The sequence below is a fragment of the Oryzias melastigma genome, linkage group LG18, assembly GCF_002922805.2.
Source record: "Oryzias melastigma strain HK-1 linkage group LG18, ASM292280v2, whole genome shotgun sequence".
Lineage (NCBI taxonomy): Eukaryota > Metazoa > Chordata > Actinopteri > Beloniformes > Adrianichthyidae > Oryzias > Oryzias melastigma.
This window is the reverse complement of record NC_050529.1, coordinates 19,273,508-19,295,421: the sequence shown is the minus strand read 5'-3', so window position 1 is coordinate 19,295,421 and position 21,914 is coordinate 19,273,508. Positions and strand designations below refer to the sequence as shown.

The 21,914-nt window shown below is 38.8% G+C and overlaps 1 protein-coding gene across 5 annotated transcripts in view; it reads left to right on the top strand.

The window, feature by feature from the left end:
* clcn5a (chloride channel, voltage-sensitive 5a) overlaps positions 1 to 20,213 on the top strand; it is a 27,032-nt gene extending 6,819 nt beyond the window's left edge. The window contains exons 1-17 of one of the 5 annotated variants that reach the window (XM_024287597.2): positions 65 to 230; positions 305 to 454; positions 9,572 to 9,735; positions 10,546 to 10,645; positions 10,745 to 10,929; positions 11,515 to 11,637; positions 12,604 to 12,810; positions 13,301 to 13,381; positions 13,485 to 13,719; positions 13,795 to 13,970; positions 14,062 to 14,202; positions 15,946 to 16,132; positions 17,054 to 17,196; positions 17,289 to 17,438; positions 17,702 to 17,807; positions 17,900 to 18,116; positions 19,456 to 20,213. In XM_024287597.2, the coding sequence (XP_024143365.1) occupies positions 179 to 230; positions 305 to 454; positions 9,572 to 9,735; positions 10,546 to 10,645; positions 10,745 to 10,929; positions 11,515 to 11,637; positions 12,604 to 12,810; positions 13,301 to 13,381; positions 13,485 to 13,719; positions 13,795 to 13,970; positions 14,062 to 14,202; positions 15,946 to 16,132; positions 17,054 to 17,196; positions 17,289 to 17,438; positions 17,702 to 17,807; positions 17,900 to 18,116; positions 19,456 to 19,546 (2,508 nt within the window). In that variant the 5' untranslated portion in view covers positions 65 to 178 and the 3' untranslated portion in view covers positions 19,547 to 20,213. Of the gene's footprint in view, positions 1 to 64; positions 231 to 304; positions 455 to 7,342; positions 7,481 to 9,568; positions 9,736 to 10,545; positions 10,646 to 10,744; positions 10,930 to 11,514; positions 11,638 to 12,603; positions 12,811 to 13,300; positions 13,382 to 13,484; positions 13,720 to 13,794; positions 13,971 to 14,061; positions 14,203 to 15,945; positions 16,133 to 17,053; positions 17,197 to 17,288; positions 17,439 to 17,701; positions 17,808 to 17,899; positions 18,117 to 19,455 lie in introns of those variants that run through there. The other 4 variants (XM_024287596.2, XM_024287598.2, XM_024287599.2 and 1 more) reach the window with 4 other exon arrangements.
* The last annotated feature ends 1,701 nt before the right edge of the window (positions 20,214 to 21,914 follow it).

Here is a 21,914-nt window from a genome sequence, read left to right as displayed (position 1 = left end):
GAGCACAAAACGTAAAAGAGGAAATAAGGGGCGGAAATGGTGACAAAAACTTCCTTTCTAGTGAAAATGAAGAGTCACAACTGCCTGTGTTGATGTGGGTGATAGTGCTAGCTAGGGCGGACGGGTTCATGTTTCTTTTCTTTTTAGACAGAACATAAAGTTATTACTTTGAGTGACTATGTTCAGGTGGTCGAGCTTACATGGAAAACACGTCAGAAACACGGACACAGGTAACTTAGCTGGAAGGAATGCGGTGAGTGCAGCGCGTGGAGGGTAAACCGAGCCTCTGCTGTTCTGTGAACAGGGTCCAGGTCCATGGAGAACCCCGGGTATCGAACCGGGAGCTTTGATGCCCTCCATCACCCCAGTGATGATGATGACGACGAGATGGTGGACATCGCAGGTGCCACGCTGGACTTCTCCACCACAGACGACATCCCTCCTCTGGGTTCAGGTAAGTGGATCCACTTGGATTCAGACTGGACACATTTGGTCCGCTTAAAGTGAACCAGGATTTTCACTCAGGATGCACCCAAGTGAACCTGGTCTGAGACTAAAAACTGCTCTCGGACCCATCTTTTGAGGTGGTCTTAGTTCGTTTCCAATGGGACTGAGCTTTGCTTTGACTTTCCTCAGTCTGAATAGACTCCACGCTCTGAGTGGAACAACTGGACCAACGGCCAGCGTTTTTGGGATGTACAGAGTAGGAAGTAGGGTGTAACGGACCATCGAACTGGGGTCCATCTGTCCACACCAAATGTAACTGGCGTCAAATTCATGTACTGTACCGTCTTTGTTTTAACAAGTGTCAAATTTGCTGCTTGGCGGTTATCCAAAAGTCTGTTGACCTGAAGCTCCCGCCGCGTGTGGGAGGAGCTTCCGTCAAAACTTTTCTCGAACTTCTCATGGAGAACATGGATACTCAGAATAGAAATAAAAACTGTACAAGATCTCACCTTTTACAACTTTTTTTCACAAATACAGCAAAATCCCACCAATTTTGAATATTCAAATGTCCCTGTTTCTATTAAAAAACAAGAGATTGCAACATTTTGGAGTTTCTTTCTCTTTTGGGTTAATAAAGCCACTTGTAATCATCATAATCCTTCTTATTATTAGGCTGTGTCAGAGAGAATCTTGATCGATCATATCGAACCACAGAATCTACTTCTGTAAGGTTTTACCATGGCTGTCATTGTAAGCTATTATGATTTGTTTTTCATTATGTAATTAAACCTATATTCTTTCATTTTAGGTGTTAATTTTAAAGTTGATCTATTGTAGAAGTGGATATTGATTATTATTATGCTGTTTTAAGGCATATACAAAAGAATATAGTTTTCTAGTTTGGATCAATGTGAACATTTCAACTTGTTAGAAATGTGTTAGTTGATCTCATAGTTAATCTAAACTCCATTGCTGATGTCATGTTACCGTTAGTGTTAAGAACTCAAGCTTATCTTAGTCTGATTAGCTGGAATTTACCCATCATGCTTTAGGAAACCGAGATGTTCTTTAAATCGGTCCCTGCGCAGCATTCATTTTCTGACGACAGAAAGCACGAGTTCACATCATGTAAGAGCTGCTGATACTTTTTTAATTCTTTCAGCACAATCAAGTTAAAAATGTTGTACTAAACACCATAAGCTACTTAGCATGCTGTGTTAACATGTGGAAACAATTACTCATTTAGAGAAACATTGAGCTGTCAGGAGGTCTAAAAATCTGCTTTGTGACTTCTACGCTTACAGTTCCTTCCTGATGTTTCCCCGGTTACTGATGATGTCATCATCTCACTTCTCTGCTTCCTAGTACAGCAGCCTCAGCATTTCAGGCTTTCTCCTGAAAGAAATAATGTTGTGATTCCACAAACACTTTCAAGCACTGACTTAGTTTTATGACATTCCTTCAGCTTCTACACCAATCCTTTAACTATTCAGATCAGATCATTGGACGGCTGCAAAACTGCATTTGAGTTGTTGCTCTAGTTCTGCTTTTTAATGTTGAAAATCTCTTGTTTTTGTACTGTCTGAAACTGTCTGGTCTTTGGCTCAAAAACTTGAGACTTGAACTCCTGGTGAGAAAATGGACTGTTTTTAATGTTGCAGGGAAGAGCAGCCGTATTTACTTTAACTTGAGTAAATATTTTTGTAAAACTATTCAAGTGTTTGGTGTAAAAATGATGTGAAGATAAATTTAATAGAAAATTGGAAGGAATGGTGATGTCCATGCTTTTGTGTCCAGTACAGAAAAGTAATAGTCTACAATTTTATTGAGATTGTGGTTCTTATAGGGGGTTGACTCCGGCTTCCTCCCACCGTCCAAATACATGCTTCATAGGTTAATTGGTGACTCTAAATTGCCCCTAGGTGTGAATGTGAGAGTGAATGTGAGTGTGATTGAGGCCCTGAGACAGACTGGCGACCTGTCCAGGGTGTACCCCGCCTTCGCCCTTCAGTAGCCGGGATAGGCTCCAGCGCCCCGCGACCCCGAAAGGGAAGAAGCGGTCAAGAAAATGGATGGATGGATGGATTCTTATAGGGCAAAAAAAACACTTGTAGTCAAATTCTCTCCCTTAAGAAAATGTGAGTTCTGTTTATTAGCTTCAGCTGTGAAAAGATCAGTAGTTTTGCTGTTCAAATATCTGGATTGTTCCAGATGAATGGCAAAGTCCTGTCTGGCTGCTACTATGCTACTGAAAGTAGAGCTGCCACGATTAGTCAACTAATGGACTATTAAAATAGTCGACGACTAATTTAGTTATTGATTAGTCGTTATCGATTCAAAGTGTAGTAAAGTTGAAATTTATAATGTCATTCTGCTAGCTTTTTGGACTATTTTGACATTAATTTAGGTTTTTTAGGCTATTTTGGAGCAGTGTTAATTTCGTTGACGAAAAATTTTCGTCATCGTCTTCGTCAACGACATTTTTCCCCTAACAAAAACTCCCGCCCAGACACGAAAACTTTAACTAAATTGACAGACTTTTTCGTCAATGAATATAAACGAAACGAAAATGCTCTTCAAAGACGATATCCAATCATAGTGACTGCTGGTGGAGGAGGGCGGGAGCAAATGCAAAGCGATCCAATCAGAACACAGAGCCCTGCAGCCCGCCCGCTAAGACGCTAATTCAATGAATTGTGTCTGTGATATAGGTGAAAATGTCTACTCCAGGTAGAAACCGAGAAGTACATATATGGACAAACATTATATTAAAGACGACCCTCAACAAGACGTGTGGAGCGACCATCACAGGGAAAAACATGAGAAAACTTGAAGTGACGTTTGCAGACAAGCCAGCCTGAAATCCACGCAAAGATAAACATACAAACACGATTATTTCCAGCGTATTGGGCTGAATACAAATTCTTCCCCTAATGTCAGTAATGCGGTTTTGTTTTAGCATGACGTTTGTAAAGTTATAAACCGATGTTTTAGCGTATTTCCAAGCGCTAGCAGCCCCGCTGCTTCTTCAGATCCACAAGCAGTCACCAACTCCATCACGTTACGTGACAACAGCGCCATCTATTGGCCGGCGGTGGTATCATAGACATGCTGTTCAAGCACATATAACATGCTCACAGGTGTTCTGGACAGCTTACACCCCATGTTTTTTTTATGCATTTTTACACTTGACTCAACACAAGTTTTTTTTGTTAAGACATTTATAATAAGACTGATGTTATTTACACATTTTTACATGTGACCAAGACTAAATATGATGGAAATTCATGTTTTGTCCACATGTAATACGTGCAGCCAAGATCCCGTTGCTGCATTTTAAGTTTGTGCAAGGCTGGATTTCTTTTGTTGGCCGCACGTATCTATCCCATTAACTGTCACACTCCTAAAAGTGTGAAATGTTTTCTCCATATTTGACCCATCCCCTGGTGGATCCGTGAACTGCAGAGAAAGCAGCACTCAGGAAACATTTGCTTGTTTAACCTTAACCATAACCATAATCCTAACCTTAACCCTGTCCTCTGGGTCAGTGCGACTGAGAAAAAAGTTCATCACTGGCTGCACGTTTTTTGAAAATTACATACAAATAGACACTTTCTTTTTGGAAATGGGATAGAATCATAATTATTTTTTTTCTTTTAATGTGTTTTAAGTTGTTGAAGCTGAATTCGCAGAAATTACAAGTGAAGTAAAATATTTTTTTCAAATTAGTAAAATCTTTGCGTGTTATTCATATGATCATATTTAGTAAATTTAATTAAAATGCTTTACCTTTATTTATATTTTTGTTGACTAAATATCTACTGTAATTTAGTCGACAAAAATTTGACTAAAATTAATAGAAACAATATGACTAAATTGCGACTAAAACTAAACCCTATTTTAGTCAAAAGACTAAAACTAAATGAAAATTCTCTGTCAAAATTAACACTGTTTTGGAGTTTAGCTGATATATATTTAGCTGTAGGTAGATGTTTGACTAATTCTGGCTTTTCTTTTGAGTTTTTTTTTTTGTCCATTTTGGAGGTTAGCCAATATTTCAGCTACATTGTACCTGTTTTAGCTAATTTAGGATTTTTTTTTTTCTTTAGTTATTCAGTCGGTTTTAGAGTTGGGCTAATATTTGCACGCTGCTTGTAAAAATATTAGCTTTTTATAGGGTAACTTGAAATTCAACTATTTTTTTTTACCTACATGCTAGTTGTTTTGGCCAACCTATGCTTTTTTTTTGGTAGTTTTTTAGGCGAATTTGGCATTTGGGACATGTGATCATATTCTTAAAGAATGACTGAAACAAAGGTCAGATGAGACCAAAATTGAGCTCTTTGGCATCAACTCACCTGTTTGGAGGAAGAGAAATGCTGCCTATGACTCCAAGATTACCATCCCCATTGTCAAGCATGGAGGTGGAAGCATTATGCTTCAGGAAGATGGATTGAGCCATGTACCGTGAGAGCTTTCCTTTCCTCCACGAGAAGCTTAAAATGGGTCTTCCAAGAAGATAGTGACCCAAAACATACAACCAACGACTGAAGAAGAAGCTTATTATGAAGGTCATGGAGTGAATCTATTAGAAAACCTATAGACAGAACTGAAGCTCAAAGTTTCCAAGTGACAGCCACCAGATCATGATTTAGAAGTCATTTGCAAAGAAGAGTGGGCCAAAATTCTCCCCAAAACCTGTTCATCAGCTACTAGAAACGCCTGACCTCTGTGCTTGTTAAAACGGGTTTTGCCACAAAGTTTTAAGTCTTTCCAGCAAGATGGTTCAAATACTTATTCCCTCAATAAAATGCAAATATAAATTCTTTAAAGTTGATTTCTTGATTTTCTTGGCGATTTTCTATCAATCTTTGTTCAAATAAACCTACTATTAAGATGACAAACCTACAACAAATACTTATTTCATCCACTTTGAGGACTCCTCCACATCATCCACAAACATAATTGTTTTTTTAAAACACTTTCATTTATATCGTGGATTTTGTTGCTTTGTACTTGAAATACAGTCCACCTGCTCCCCCGTTTGTCCAAGGACAGCATTTCATTACGTATGCATTAGTTTCTGGGAATGGTTCATGGCCTACTGGGATGTTCTTGGAGACTTTCAATCATTCATGTTTATTTGTGAACTTTGTTCTGGGAAGGTGACTCTGCTATAAAAGACTTTCCTCACTCTTTGATCACTGAAGTACTCCGTTATGGATACAAATACAGAAAATAAATCCTTATATTGATAAAGAACTAGTCTAATTTACTCATTTTAATTCACTTTGATATAAACTAACAGACCTGTTGATTTCTAAAACTCATAAAAATACTATGCTTTTTTTTATTAAATTCAATTGAAGGTGAAACATTTTGGTTCAACTAAGTGCAGTTAATATGCTAGCGGTAAGTTTCAGTTTGTATAGTAGTTTTTTCAGTAATAACCACCAGAACTTTTTTTAGGTCAGGTTTATCACTTGTTAATTCACACCCAGCAGCCAATCAGAATTGAGCATTCAACCTGACCATGGTATAGAGCAGGGGTAGGGAACCCTGGTCCTCGAGAGCCGCCTTCCTGCATGTTTTCCAGTATACCAGGTAATCAGTCATGAGTAGGGACTGGTTCAGGTGTGTCCAGCCAATAAGAACACGCCAGAGCAGGGTGTATTGGAAAACATGCAGGAAGGCGGCTCTCGAGGACCAGGGTTCCCTACCCCTGGTATAGAGAGTGATAATGTACACCTAAAAGGAAGTTATCATCACATGGCCTAAATGTTCTAGATCCCTCCACTGTTAGTATTACAATTATTTTGTAAGAAATATTGCCCAGAAACTGTCAGACGTAAAACGTCTTGTAATTTCTGATAATGCACACTTCATCAAGCATTATCCCTTACTTAATCCACACCCTGCAGCCAATCAGAATATTCACCCAGATCATTGTATAACTTTTAAATAATGATCACAACCTAAAAAAAATTACACACGGACCATTATTAACATGAAAGTTTACATTTTTTCAATAATTTTTCTACCTTTTAGAGACTAAAATAAAATTATTCCTTAATTCAAAACATAATTCTTTTTTGAAACAAAAATTATGGGTTCTGTATGGAGCTAAACTGGGGCTGATTATATTTGAGTACACAAATACAATACAGTCATTTTCTGACTTTAATTATCATAGTTCTCAGAGTCAGTGAATGCACTGGGACTGAGGTTACCACCCTCATTGATTCTGATTGGTCCTTTGTGTTAGCCCCACCCCAACAGGCCATGACGAGGCCCAAAGTTTTGAAACCGAAATTTTCAGATTCGAAAAAAAAAAAAAGTTAAAAAAAGTTTTGAAATTTTGAGTTTTGAAATCTAAAAAACAGAACATTTGAAACGGAAAATAATTACATTTATTTTAGAATAGCAAAAGCTTTCAGACATTTTTTATTTTTTTTTAGGCCAAACACCAATGTTGTTTTCAATTTGTTTTATTTGGGCTTCATAAAATATTGATTCCAATTTAGCTCCGTAGTTGTGGGGAAAAAGTTCTTGACCATTTCATGCAATGTCTATAGTGTTAAACTACATGTCTCATTGATTTTAACTTTACTTAAACAGCATCATAGTTATGACAAGTACATGCTTTTTTTAAGTTTGGGTGCCAAGTTTGGCTTCATATTTTTTAAACGTATATCAATCGGTTTAATCACAGGATGTGTTAAAATATTTGTTTTTGTTCATATGAGAGAATCCTTAAAACCAAAGGATTTGAAGCAAGAAGATAAAATAGCTTAGAAATGAATTCAGCCTATCAGCTTCTTCCTCAATCTTTGAGCCTATCAGCTTCTTGAGTGTCCTGGTCAAAGTGGGCGGTCTCAACCGCAGCCTACTTCCTGGAGGAGTTAAGAGAAGAGTTGAACCTGTTGTCACTCTGACTGTAGGTTCTGAATGTGGAGATCCTGTTGATACAGGAGGAAAATGGGTTGGGAGTTCTGGAAACGAGAGCTGGATGAGGAGGAATTAGTGGAGGATGGTAGGTTTCTTTGTTTTCTGGGAACTGTTGTCATTCTTTGCTGGTCTGCTTTCAGAAGTCATTCCTGTGTAACTGGTTAGGTTTGAATCCAAACTTCTCAACAGTGACGTGTCTGTCCTGCTTTTGTTTATGTTGATAAATGTGTGAATTTCCACCGCTAAATGTGGCGTTGCTTTGCCCTACTTAATCACGCTGGCGTTTAATCATTAAGACCTTTTACAACCAGCATGTGCTGTGATTTGGTTTTTATCTCGACTGTTTGTGCTCAGCCTTAAAAGTGTCTATATGTAAGTGGGATATAAAAACATAAATGTTCTCTGTTCTCTATCTTGAGCTCTGTTTTGTTTGCCATCTTATGGGATCAGTACCAAAATAATAATTGTACAAGCATAGACCGGCTGAAGTCTGAAGTCTTTAAAAAGCTGGTTTGTTTTCTTTTAAGTTTTGTCTTTGCTTTACTTCAAAAAGCTCGTCTTTTCCAAACCTCCAGACCTGCATTCTTTGTTCAAAGCTGCCAAATCTTGAAAAAATGATCTACAGCTGAGGACTTGGATTCATCTAGATTTGAACAGTTTTGTCTCTTCAAAAATGTAAATGTGATGAAGGTTATGCTTTGGTTTATTTGACTGCATTTCCACAAGGCTTTGCTGAGTCTGTATTTTGACTAACATTAAAGAGGTGCAAAGGGCAGGAAGAGTTGTGCTTGAAACCGGGTTAGTTAACCGAGGAAGCCTGCATCTGTGCAGAAAACTTTCTACTAGAATAGAAAGGTAGCTTGTGTTAAGAGAACTCTATGTTGAGTTTTGCAGCATTAGTGTTACATTGTAAATTCTGCCTTCTTCTTTTTTATAAGTAGTATGTTCTTCACTTCCAGTCTGGTTTAAATTTTAATTAATAAAAGTAAACACGATTTTCTTCTTTCTTTATTATTCATTTATTGTAAATATAATCTACAGACAAACTATGATTTTTAATTGAATTGAGTTTTGTATCCGTCTTTTCCAGAACACTCATGTAAGAGTGCAAAAATGTATAGATGTTTTTTTTAAGCAAAAACAGTGAAGTGTTGCCAATTATAGTTGCCTTTAGATCCACTCCAATGAAAATTGTGTTTTCAACATGTTTTTGTTGGATATTTCTCATGATGGAGGACATTTCTAAAGAAAATTAGGCTTAAAGTTGCATTTTTGAGTATTTTTTTTTAATTCATATTATTGTGATCAGGAGCAGATGGGAAAAAAAGCTTGCCATTTGAAAAACATTGTACTTTTAAAGTAGAAAATGTGGTCGGTGGACAACAAGGTCCCTGCTGAGAGAGTAAACAGATTATTTTTAGTTTTGGATGTTGGGAAGAGGGGGCAGAGGTTGTGAGTGCGAACAGTCCTACCCACAACTCAGAGGCAGATTTCTAAAAAAACTACATCCGCTCTGCAGAAATTATGTCCTAAAACGACACAAGTTTCAAAAACTGTGGCTAAAAATGGCATAATTATAATTAAAATATCATGGGGGACACTTAAAAAAGATCCAAAGATTATTGGAGTGGAACTTTGATATCTTACATTTATAACGTCTACATAAAATAGTAAATAAATAAGCCTATATGTTGGATATTGATTGATCTTGTTTATTTCAAACACAGATTGTGGACAAGACAGGACAAAAACACAAAATTTTCAAACTCATTACAAAAATAATGAAAGGCATTGATTATAAAATAAAAAAAGCTAAAGTCAAGTAGAGTTTGGGATTTGGGATTACATAATTTTTGAATGAATTGAACTGCAGCATTTGAATGAGTTGGTCTTCTGTTTGTTTCTGTGTCGTGATTATTTCCTGACATCTTGCAATCGTTTACAGCTACGAGGTTCACTCACATCTGGAGGTTCAGTGAACTGAAATAAGTCACAGTTGTTTGTGTCTTTGTGTTGATGATCTCATGTCTTTTTGTTGTTGGAATAGTTAGATATTCTTTTGATGTTTTTTTTTCCCTTCAATCACTGAAATCCAGAAATATGTTATAATTAAGCATTTGTAACTAATCAAATAAAATGAAGCCATCAAACATAGTTTTCTTCTTTCTCCCAGCAGGGTTTGAGGACTACAGCAGCAGAAGAGCCAGTGCCAACGGGGTTGGCCCAAGAAATTTAGTGGATCCACTGGAAGAGCCGGTGCCCGGACTGGGAACATATGAAGACTTCAACACTATAGACTGGGTCAGAGAGAAGAGCAAAGACCGGGACAGGCACAGAGAGGTACGGCAGGAACCTCCAGATATCAACGTTTGTTTGTCTACGGTCTTTAAAGGGGTCCTACCATGAAAATTCCACTTTTTGAGGTTTTAAATGCATTTTACTGTTCATTCCTCACGTTAAAGAGCCCCAAAATGGCATTCTGATCCGTTCATGCATTTAAGAGTAATCCATCTAAAAACCTGCGCTGTCTGCAGCAGCCCCTCCCATACCCACGAAAACGAGCGGTTGGAAACGTGCTGATGTAAGGTCGATGCCAACAGCTCCCTCCAGGAAGAGTCTGTGCTACAACCCTCGATTTATCAACTTACCCAGTGATAATCAGAAAAAAAACACTTTTATTTTAGACGCAGAATACTGTTCCAGTTGTGTCCTGTCTTCAATAAATTCCATCTTACTTTTTCTGCGGCGCTCCTTTAAGAGTTACCTATCCCTGATTTAGGGTAACGCAGTGAGGACAGGGTTTACTTGAAACTAAGTTGGCTACAGCTTAAAAACTGGAGAAGTAGCTCTCTTTAAAAAGTTGTAAGATGTCTAACAATAAATGTAGAGTGGGGAGGAGCTAAAGGAACAATCAGAGGATTAGCAAGACATGCTGGGGTCAGGGGTCTGCAACCTGAGGCTTGGCTTTGCTTTTAAGAAAAATGCAAACAATGTAAATAAATAATGTTTTTTTAGTGTTGGTTCATTTAGTTTAATTGATTACATTTTGTTATTTATGCTTGGATTTTTAACAAAACTGAGAAAAGGGGTTTCATCTGCTTATTTTAATACATCATCTTATTGCATTTATCGTTCATCTCTGTCCATCAGATCACCAATAAGAGCAGAGAGTCCACTGTGGCGCTGCTGCACAGAATTAGTGATGCCTTCTCCGGATGGCTGCTCATGCTGCTTGTTGGACTCATGGCAGGTGTGGCCAACAGTCTTATTTTAATAACATTTACATCAAGCTGTCGATGCACGTCTGGCTTTGTTTTTTAGCTCACGGCATGATTTCCCTTTCCCGCAGGAGCTTTAGCCGGTGGGATCGACATCGCAGCACATTGGATGACCGACCTGAAAGGGGGGGTGTGTCTCGTCGGCTTCTGGTTCAACCACGAGCACTGCTGCTGGACGTATAACGAAACATTCCAGGAGCGGGACCGCTGTCCACAGTGGAAGAGCTGGTCTGAACTGATCACAGGAACGTCAGAGGTATGAGAGCAGCTCAAATCCACCGGATTAAGTCTCTTAGGCTGAGTATTAGATCCAATCTAAGTCCCTGAATGACTCACATTTATTAGAAATACTTAACTAAAAAAACTTTTTTTTTCTTTTTTGCTGCTGAAACTGATCTGAGAACATATTTACCATCAAAACTCCAATTTAAAAATCTATCTAATATTTGTGTAATAGTATTCTGTAGGTACACCAAGTAAAAAAACTGTATTTTGTGCATTATTATCTCATAATTTTGAGACTGGATTCATTTTGTAAGAGAGGATCTTGAGCAAAATTGACGCTTGTACCACAAAATGTGTCTGAAAATATCAACCTAAGCGACTCCGCTAATGATGATGTGGCGAGGAAGAGGAGCGGTCAGATGGAGGGAGGATGAGGATCTGTGAGTGGGAGGGAACAGCAGGGCTCTTGACCTCCAGTCAAGTACTCATGTCAGCTCTGATTTCATCTAGAATTCAGAAAAAACAAATAGTTTGATGTTTTGGATAATAATTTTACCATTTACAGTTTGTATTTGTTTAAGTTTGTGATTAACGTCTTGATTTTTGTCCTCTCCAGGGTGCGTTTGCGTACATAATGGACTACCTGATGTACCTATTCTGGGCGTTGCTCTTCTCTTTCTTGGCGGTGACGCTGGTCAGAGCTTTTGCACCGTATGCATGTGGCTCAGGAATACCAGAGGTGAGATGTACACCGCTCATTTCAGGATTATTTCTATACTTTAAAATCATGTCTTTATATTTTAGTGGTAGGTTAGCTGTGGGGAGCATACTGATGGCACAAAGTCTTGGAATAGTTTCTCCCTTATAAAATAGATTTCTTAATTTCAATGGGACTTCCTGGTTAAATAAAGGTTAATAAAAGTTATTTTTTTTAAAAAGTGCAAAAAATGATTCCATACTAAACATCCTAACTACCATATTCAGTAGCTTAGCCAGAACTAACCATGTTTTCTGTCACTGTTGCTTGTGTCTGCATTCTTTTTGTCCTTTTTTTTCTCAAAATGCTCGAAATCAATCAATGATTTAATCTAATATAACTATGACCACGTAAATGTCGGCTTGTACTATTAAATGCTTTTCATATTTCATATTTTTGCTACTAAAAGTTTATTAATTTTTACCATAATTTTCTGAATCAAAAATAATAATAAAAAAAGCTAATTCAAACATTTAGATAAGATCAAACGTTTTTACTTCACTTAAAAACCATAAAATATTATCCATCAAGATCAAATCTAACAAATGGAGATCAGTTCTTTACCTAATCAGAGCTAAACATGTACTGCACATGAGGGTCATGACCTTTAGCTGTGTCTGTGACAGAAAGACAGAATCTTTTAAAATAAAAAAGTGACTTGTTGAATGTTTTTGTGTTGCAGTCACTGATGCTAAAATGTTTTTTCCCTCCTTAAAGTGAAGGAATCTGTCAAGAACGATGTCCTCACTGAACACTAGATTGCAATTATGTGATCTTAAAGGTTATCTTAAATACTTTATGAATAAAACCATAATAGTCACTTAATATATTCATTAAGAAATCAAGATCTAAAACCCAATTTTCTCTCTTTGGGTTGGTCTTGTGATTCTTCTCGCCTTTCTTGCATCAAATGATGAAATATTCTCAACACTGCGTTTGTCTTCTCAGATTAAAACCATCCTCAGTGGCTTCATCATTCGGGGTTACCTGGGGAAGTGGACGCTGATCATCAAGACCATCACTCTGGTTTTAGCCGTCTCCTCTGGGCTTAGCTTGGGAAAGGAGGGCCCTCTGGTCCACGTGGCGTGTTGCTGTGCCAACATCCTGTGTCACCTGTTCACCAAGTACCGCAAGAATGAGGCCAAACGCCGCGAGGTGAGATCTGGAGATTTAAATGTTATTGGTTCAGTTTGAACTCCTGTGGCTTCATGGGAAACTTGGGATTTAGGTGATAATCTTAATTGTTTTTTGTAGGGTCGTTGGGCAAAAATAAAAAAAAATCTAAATAATTAAAAAAAATAGTTCTTAAAAAAAGCAAAAACCCTTTAACACTCAAAAAACAACAAAAAATACAAAGTTTCTTATATAATTATTCTAAAAAACTTTTGTTTTATTTTTAGTTTGTGTGTAATAGAATTTAAATGCAATTATCATCAAGTAGAAATCACTTATGCTTTTACAATTTTAAAAAATAAATAATAATAAACTCAATTAAAATGAATTTCCAATTTTGTTTTTAACACTATAGTGTCAGTTATCTGTAAATAAGAGGAATTTTACAAATTTAGAACTACTTTCTTTTCCTAAAACGTCACATTTTCAGCAAATAAAGACATTTTCCGTTTTTTTTGTTTGTTTCTTTCAGGTTTTATCAGCGGCTGCAGCAGTGGGAGTGTCTGTGGCGTTCGGCGCTCCTATAGGAGGAGTCCTGTTCAGTTTAGAAGAGGTGATGAAGTCTGAAAGTTTATTCTAACTGATCTTTTCCTGGGTTGATAATATTCTTACAGTTAAATATTTTATTAGTATTGAAGTGACTCTCCTCCGTCTAGGTGAGTTATTACTTCCCCTTGAAGACGCTGTGGCGTTCCTTCTTCGCCGCGCTGGTGGCAGCCTTCACTCTGCGCTCCATCAACCCGTTCGGGAACAGCCGCTTAGTCTTGTTCTACGTGGAGTTTCACGCTCCCTGGCATCTGGTGGAGCTGGCTCCTTTCATCCTGCTGGGGATATTTGGAGGCCTCTGGGGGGCGCTGTTTATCAGGGCTAACATCGCCTGGTGCAGAATACGTGAGTCTTGTGAGGATTTGAGAGTACTGGGAGCTCTTTGAACGGCGTGCAGTGATCCTTCTGGTGTTTTTGCAGGGAAAACCACTCGGCTGGGTCACTATCCCATCATCGAGGTGCTGCTCGTGGCTGCATTAACTGCTCTGGTTTCATACCCAAACAGCTACACGAGGATGAGCGGCTCCGAGCTCATCTCAGAGCTCTTCAACGACTGCTCTCTGCTGGACTCCTCTCAGCTGTGTGGCTACGAGCAGGTCCGTGAAACCGTGCGTTCTGATTGGAGTTTGGGATTTCAACTGTGGAGTTTTTTGTTTCTCCTCTAACTCTTTCTGTCTCTCTGTAAAGCCGGCAAACATGTCAGAAACCGGAGTAGGAAACAGCCTCGCTGACCGGCCCGCCGGCCCAGAGCTCTACACGGCTCTGTGGCAGCTGGCTCTGGCGCTCATCTTCAAGATGATGATCACCGTCATCACCTTTGGCATGAAGGTGAGAATAAAACCATCCTCCCTTTTACATTGTCTAATTATTGTTAAACACGCTCCTTTAACATATCTGGACATTGGAGACGTTTAAATGAAGCCTCACTTCCTCCTCTTGATCCCCCTCAGCAGTTCGTTTCCTCTGAGTTACCACAGAGGAATGTCATGAATGATGTTCAGACATGGAGACCCCGCTTCATTATTTCAATTAACCCAAGAGTGACTACAAAACAAACTGAAGAGCTGAAAATTTCTGATAACTTAAGTGGTAGCAGACAGATTTTAAATGTTTCAATGTCTTTATGGAGCCAATGGGGTCAAATTAGGATCAGCTCAAAGTAAAGGAAACACCAGATTGGAAATTTGAAAAAAAATTAAGAATAAAAACAAAAAAGGTTCAAACCTGAGACTACAAACTGAAAACTAAATTATTGAAAATGTGAAAAATAAAATTGTGAATTAAAAAAAAAGCTAAACTTGGAAGAAATATAAACAAATTGAAAAAAATAACTGTAAATAATAATATTTAAACGTAAAACTGTTACCAAATTAAAAAAAATATTTTATTTTCACATTTTCTTCTTTTTTTTCAGTTTAAAATTTCTTGCTTTCAAATGTAATTTTTTTTTTTTTTTCCAAAATTTACAATCTGGTTTTCCTTCACTTTAAGCTGATCCTGATTTGATCCTATTGGCTCCATAAAGACATACAAACATTTAAAATCTGTCTGCTACTACTTTAGTAACCCCATACATAAAGATTTGAAACAAACCAGAACAGCGTTTTGGACGCACACCCGTCTTTGAACAGCTGTAAACGGCGTAGTTTACGTCCTACTTTTGAAACTTTCATCAAAAGCTTCATTTTGGATGGCTGATGCGCCGCTTTTCCTGGTGCTTTATGACCCCTTTCGCTTGCCACCACAGTACAGACATTTGCTGATCGTAATTATCCAAGTTGTCAAAGTCAGTGAACGCACCACGACTGAAGCTGAAGCTCATCGATTTTAATTGGTCCTTCGTGTTAGCCCCGCCCCCACGGGGTGAAAAGTTTCAAACCTGAAATTTTCAGATTCAAAACCGAAAAGAAGAGTTGAATCCGAAAATTTTAGTTTTTAAAAACAGAAAATTTGAAGCTTAAAAATAATCAAGTTTATACTAGAGTTGCAGACAATTTTAGACTTTTTTGTTTTGTTTTGTTTTTTTTTTAGCTTGACTCCAATACTTTAGCCTGAATTTTTCAAGTTGTTTTATTTGGGTTTCACATGTTTATGGCCGGGCTGCACGGTGGCGCAGTGGTTAGCGCTCTTGCCTCACAGCGAGAAGGCCCCGGTTCAACTCCCGGCTGGGACCTTTCTGTGTGGAGTTTGCATGTTCTCCCCGTGCATGCGTGGGTTTTCACCGGGGACTCCGGCTTCCTCCCACCGTCCAAAAACATGCTCCATAGGTTAATTGGTGACTCTAAATTACCCCTAGGTGTGAATGTATGAGCGAATGGGTGTGTGATTGAGGCCCTGCGACAGACTGGCGACCTGTCCAGGGTGTACCCCGCCTTCGCCCTTCAGCAGCCGGGATAGGCTCCGGCACCCCCGCGACCCTGAAAGGGTCACAGCGGTCAGGAAAATGGATGGATGGATGGATGTTTATGGCCCTAATTTGGCTCCATACATCTAGTATTTCACTTTTTGTCACTGGCTCAGCTTGCTTACCACCAAAATATTACAACCTATTTTTTTATGTGGACTATCCAGGTTCCATCGGGTCTCTTCATCCCCAGCATGGCTGTTGGCGCCATCGCAGGCAGGCTGCTGGGCGTGGGTATGGAGCAGCTGGCCTACTACAACCACGACTCGATCATCTTCAGGGGGTGGTGCTCCCCAGGAGCCGACTGCATCACTCCAGGGCTTTACGCAATGGTTGGAGCAGCTGCATGTTTAGGTGAGACGTGGAACCTGGTGCTTCGTTTTGATGAGAAGAAAATATGATAGATGGAAAAAATGATTACTGTCAAATGACTCGGAGATCATGTTTAAATATTTTACCCAACTATTGTAATGGAGTTGTTCTAGTACAGTGGATCTCACAAGAGTTTTTTAAGTAATGACTGAAAACATAATTCCACATTTCTGACTGACTTTAGAGGAGATGTGACTAAATGATTCAGAAGCAGATCTGGTTTTTACCAAAGTAAATTTATGAAATTTACAGACCCTCCGGGATTTTGCGGCAGATTATTATGATTGCTCTGGTCTAAAACGACTGATGTTGCAGCAGCTATTGTGAAAAGTTGCAGCAAAGCAATTTTTTTTTCGAAAACACCTAAAAGTTATCTCCTTTTGCTTGCCATAATTTTGACCTCTTTTGCTTGCCATAATTTTGACCCTTTTAATGTGCCATAAGTATTGACAACTTTTGCATGCCATAATTTTTGACCCCCTCCGCTTGCCATAATATTGACCCCTTGGTTTGCCGTAATTATTGACGCCTTTCGCGTGCCGTAGTCTTTAACCCCTTTCGCTTGCTCTAATTATTGACCTCTTTTGCTTGATATAATATTGACCCATTTCGGTTGCCGTAATTTTGACCACTTTTGCTTGCCATAATATAGACTTATTAGCTTGCCATCATTATTGACCCCTTTCGCTTGCCATAAAATTGACTCTTTTGCTTGCCGTAATATTGACCTCTTTCACTTGCCATAATTATTGATCCCGAGCATACTTGAATTTGCATTAATAGTTGCAATCGCAACATCACAAATTCCTGGAGGGACTACATTTATTCTGACTGATTTGAAACCAGCCTGGCTTTTCTTTCTTTTGTTTCTTGAAATATCACTGTTCACTTCCTTCTGTTTAGGGGGCGTCACCCGGATGACGGTGTCCCTGGTCGTCATCATGTTCGAACTGACTGGTGGCCTAGAGTACATCGTTCCTCTGATGGCTGCCACCATGACCAGCAAATGGGTGGCCGACGCCTTTGGGAGAGAAGGAATCTATGAGGTGCTGCATCCTCCCTTCATCCAAGTCTTTGTTTGTGTTATTTATCTTTCACCAGTCATCTACAATTATATTTTATTCCCATTAATATGAAGGCTCACATCAGGCTGAACGGATACCCGTTTTTGGAGCCAAAGGAAGAGTTTGACCATAACAGCCTGGCTGTGGATGTGATGAGGCCCCGGAGAGGAGACCCCGCGTTGGCAGTGCTAACTCAGGAGGGCATGACCGTCGGGGAGGTGGAGGTAAACGTTTTAGGGGTGTAGTGATTCATCTTAGCAATTCCATTAGTATCATTTGTAGTTGCTTTGTCGTTTGTTAAATAAACCTACTATGTCTCAATCCAAATGGTATTTTTTTTAATATCAATATGATCGATGTATTTATTTGGAAACACATTTATAAGACAGGTCGATCTGCTTGGATCGTAGGAATATACATTAATTCATCGTCACACCCCTTCTTTCTTTGTGCCAAATCCTGACTTGGTTGTGATTTTCCCCTGCAGAGCTTGATCGAGAGCACTCACTTCAGTGGCTTCCCTGTGGTCCTTTCCCAGGAGTCCCAAAGGCTGGTGGGATTTGTCCTCCGAAGGGACTTGCTCATATCCATCGGTCTGTACCGTGTTCTAGATGGATTGTACTCTAAAAAGATACTCGTCACTTGCCTCTGTCTCTTACGTTTCTCCGTCTACTCTGTCAACCAGACAACGCCCGAAAGCGTCAGGACGGAGTCGTCAGCGCCTCCCAGGTGGTATTTACTGAGCACCTCCCGTCTCTTCCTCCTGATGCTCCGCCTCCACTGAACCTCAGAGGCATCATGGACCTCAGCCCCTTCACCGTTACAGACCACACCCCCATCGACATCACTGTGGATATCTTCAGGAAACTGGGTCTACGCCAGTGTCTAGTTACACATAACGGGTGAGGGGCTTCAGACATTTAATAATAAACCATTTTGTTCTTTTATTCTAAAGCACATGTGTCAAAGTCAAGGCCTGGGGGCCGGATCCGGCCCTCAGGGTAATTCTATCCGGCCCTCCAGATCATTTTGTTTTATTAATGGCCCAATGTTATCTTGCACTTATTTCTAACTTGTATAATTTTGATAAAATATATTTTTATGGAGAGTAAAATATCAAAAGTTATTTAAGGTTTAAGTTGATTTATTCTGGAATAATATTTCTGCCTTTTTATTATTCATAGCTATTTTAAAAAGTTAGTTTTAAAGTTTTTTTTGGACGATCTTAGCATTAACTAAGATCTTTTAGGCTATTTTGGAGTTTAGCTAATATTTCAGCTACATGCTAGCTGTTTTGGCTATTTTAGGCGTTTTTTTTTTTACCTTTTTTTTAAGGATATTTTAAATTTCATCTATTTTTTTCAGCTACCTGCTAGCTGTTTTTTTTGTTTCTTAGGCTAATTTGGCTAATATTAGCTAATATTTTAGCTGGCTATCAATTATAGCGTTTTCAGCTATCGGCTTCTGCATTGTCAGCTATCAGCTTCTGCATTTTCAGCTATACGCTTCAGCGTTTTCAGCTATCAGCTTCTGCATTTTCAGCAATCAGCTTCAGCGTTTTCAGCCATCGGCTATTCAGTGTTTTCAGCCATCGGCTTCAGTGTTTTCAGCTATCAGCTTCAGTGTTTTCAGCTATCGGCTTCAGTGTTTTCAGCTATCGGCTTCAGTGTTTTCAGCTATCGGCTTCAGCGTTTTCAGCTATCGGCTTCTGCATTTTCAGCAATCAGCTTCAGCGTTTTCAGCCATCGGCTTCTGCATTTTCAGCAATCAGCTTCAGCGTTTTCAGCCATCGGCTATTCAGTGTTTTCAGCCATCGGCTTCAGTGTTTTCAGCTATCAGCTTCAGTGTTTTCAGCTATCGGCTTCAGCGTCTTCAGCTATCGGCTTCAGCGTCTTCAGCTATCAGCACTAGCAACTTCAGCGGCCAAATTTAGCTTACAGCATTCACACTAGCATGATCGTAGGTAATGCTATATATCTAGTCTATAATATATTAAAAAGTTACGGTTTTGAAGTTTTTAAAAAATGTAGTTTTATAGTGTTCAATAAATTTTTATCCTGTTCGCCCCGTGACATAAGGTGTGTTTTGGATTTTGGCCCCCTCGTGTAATTGAGTTCGACACCCCTGTGCTAAAGTAAAACATATTGGAACACTCGTCCTTTTTTCTTCATCCCACAGATATGTCCTTAATTTTCTAATGTCCTAAACACCTGAATATCCCTTCTACGTTTTTGCTTTTAGGAAGCTGCTGGGAATCATCACCAAAAAGGACGTGCTCAAACACATGGCACAGATCGCCAACAGAGACCCCGACTCCATCCTCTTCAACTGAGCATCATCCTGGTCAGAAGAAGAAACGAGCTTTACCTCATCCAACCTCGTGAAAGCACAGACACTTGATCTTCATTTGCACAAATGAACTACGGACAAAGGAATTTGTCAGTAATTTGGAGACATTTTTGACTCCATAATGAAGCACCACTCCAAAAACAAAGCAATGCATAAACAGAGACGTGTTCAGGTTATTGAAGGAAAGAAGCTTAAATGAAGAGTATTTCACATTTTATTTTGCCATTTGTTTCCTTTTTTCCCTAAAGCTATTTGAATAGTTGTTGCCATCAGCGATCCAACCTTTATTTAGCTTCTCCTGAACACTTGAGACTAACAGGAAGCAAGAGAAGATGACATGCTTCGACAAAGGGAAGGAGGAGAAAATACAGAGCCCCCAAAGCAGGCCCTAGTGGCTCTGACGCAAAGGATCCTGGGTAAGGTGGTCTGCACAAGTGTGCCAGGAGCAGTCTGGGAACTCCCCATTCCTGCCTCGTCTTGTAGACGCTTAAAAAAAAGAAAAGAAGTCTGGGAACCGAGCCGTATTTTTGGGCCGCTCAGACTGGCGGTAGTGATCACTTTCCAGGAGTTTGTGGCTGCTGGAAGAAAGAATCGCACAAATTATTTATGTAAATGTGAAATTATTTGTCTTAGTAAATTATTCCACCGGAGTTTGTCTGCATGTCATGTCTTTTTGTTTGGGATAAAAGCAAACAGATTTTTTAATTTTATATGAACAAATTAAAAAAAATTTGCTAAATCTTGTTTTGAAATGTATAATAACCTGTAATGAGAAAAAATAACTTTATAGACATTTCTAGAAGGAGGCAGTTGTTGCTGAGCAGCAGGAATTGAGTAATACAGTTTAGCAGGGGTGTAGAACTCAATCACACAAGGGACCAAAATCCAAAACACACCTCAGGTCGCGGGCCGAACAGGATAAACATTTATTAAACACTATAAAACTACTTTTTTACATATTATGAACTAGATATATAGCATTAATGCTAGTATGAATGATGTAAGCTGAATTTGGCCTCTGAAGATGTTAGTGCTGACAGCTGAAGATGCTGAAATTGATAGCTAAAAACACTGAAGCTAATAACTGAAAACGCTGAAGCTGATAGCCAGCTAAGATATTAGCTCAATGCAAAATTAGCCCAAAAAGCTAAAAAAAAAAAAAAAAAAAAAAACTTAAGTTAGCCGAAACAGCTAGCATGTAACTGAAAAAATAGCTAAACTTCAAAATAGCCTGAAAAATCTTAGTAAATGTTAAAATAATCCAAAAGACTAGCAGAATGACAATTTTTTTAAACTTTAAAATCGTAACTTTTTAGCATAATTATGAATAATAAAAAGGCAGGAATATTATTCCAGAATAAATCAACTTAAACCTTAAATAACTTTTAATATTTTACTCTCCATGAAAATATATTTTGTCAAAATTATACAAGTTAGAAATGAGCTCAAGATAACATCAGGCCATTAATAAAATTAAAATGATCTGGAGGGCCGGATAGAATTACCTGGAGGGCCAGGTCCGGCCCCCGTGCAGTACAGCGGCACCTTTGCACTGTGGTGACTTCGGAAGGGAAAAGCCAGTATAAATTAACCGCTACAATAATTAGCACAACAAAAGCTAAACTAACATCATATTTAAACTTATTTGACTTTTTAAGAACATTCTGGAAAGAATCTCCAGTTGATCCTTTAAGTCGGTCGGACAGCAGCTTTCTTCTGTCTGCAGATGTGCTGGATGTTCCTGCTGTTTCCAGCTGGAGCTCATGTTTGGCCTCAATCTGTGCGGCTGAGGTAGAGGAGGAGGAGGAAGAATGTTTTTTGTAGTGTTTGCTTGTGGGCATTTGATACGTCTGTTACATTTTCTGTCAGACTGAGACTTGAGTTTCAGTTTTTGAGTTTTGAGAGAATGTAACGTTCATTGTAGCCAGATTGTAATGACGGAGCGCATTCTTGATGGCAGTTCCTGTCTGCTCTCTGCTCCTTCACATGAGGCTCAGGTTACCGAGCCGCTCTGAGGTTCCATGTTCTCACATCTCCAACACACACACACTTGTCCACAAACAGCATATGTGTCACAACCTGCTTTCTCTTCTGTTGTCTCAAAGTTTGGTTACTTTGAGTCACATGTCTTCTCCTATATCCACTTGTTTTTTCTTTAAATGCATTTCAACACAGAACAATTTTTGCTGATGAAACCAATCATTAATGTTTTCTAGGTATTGAAATCCATTTTATCTGCTGTGTGTACTTTCACACATGCATGTTGAGGTGTAATGTTTTGTTTGAAAAAGGTTTAAGACGTGGTTGTTGTTTAAGAAAAAAAAAAAACAGGCTCATCTAAAGCCATTAGA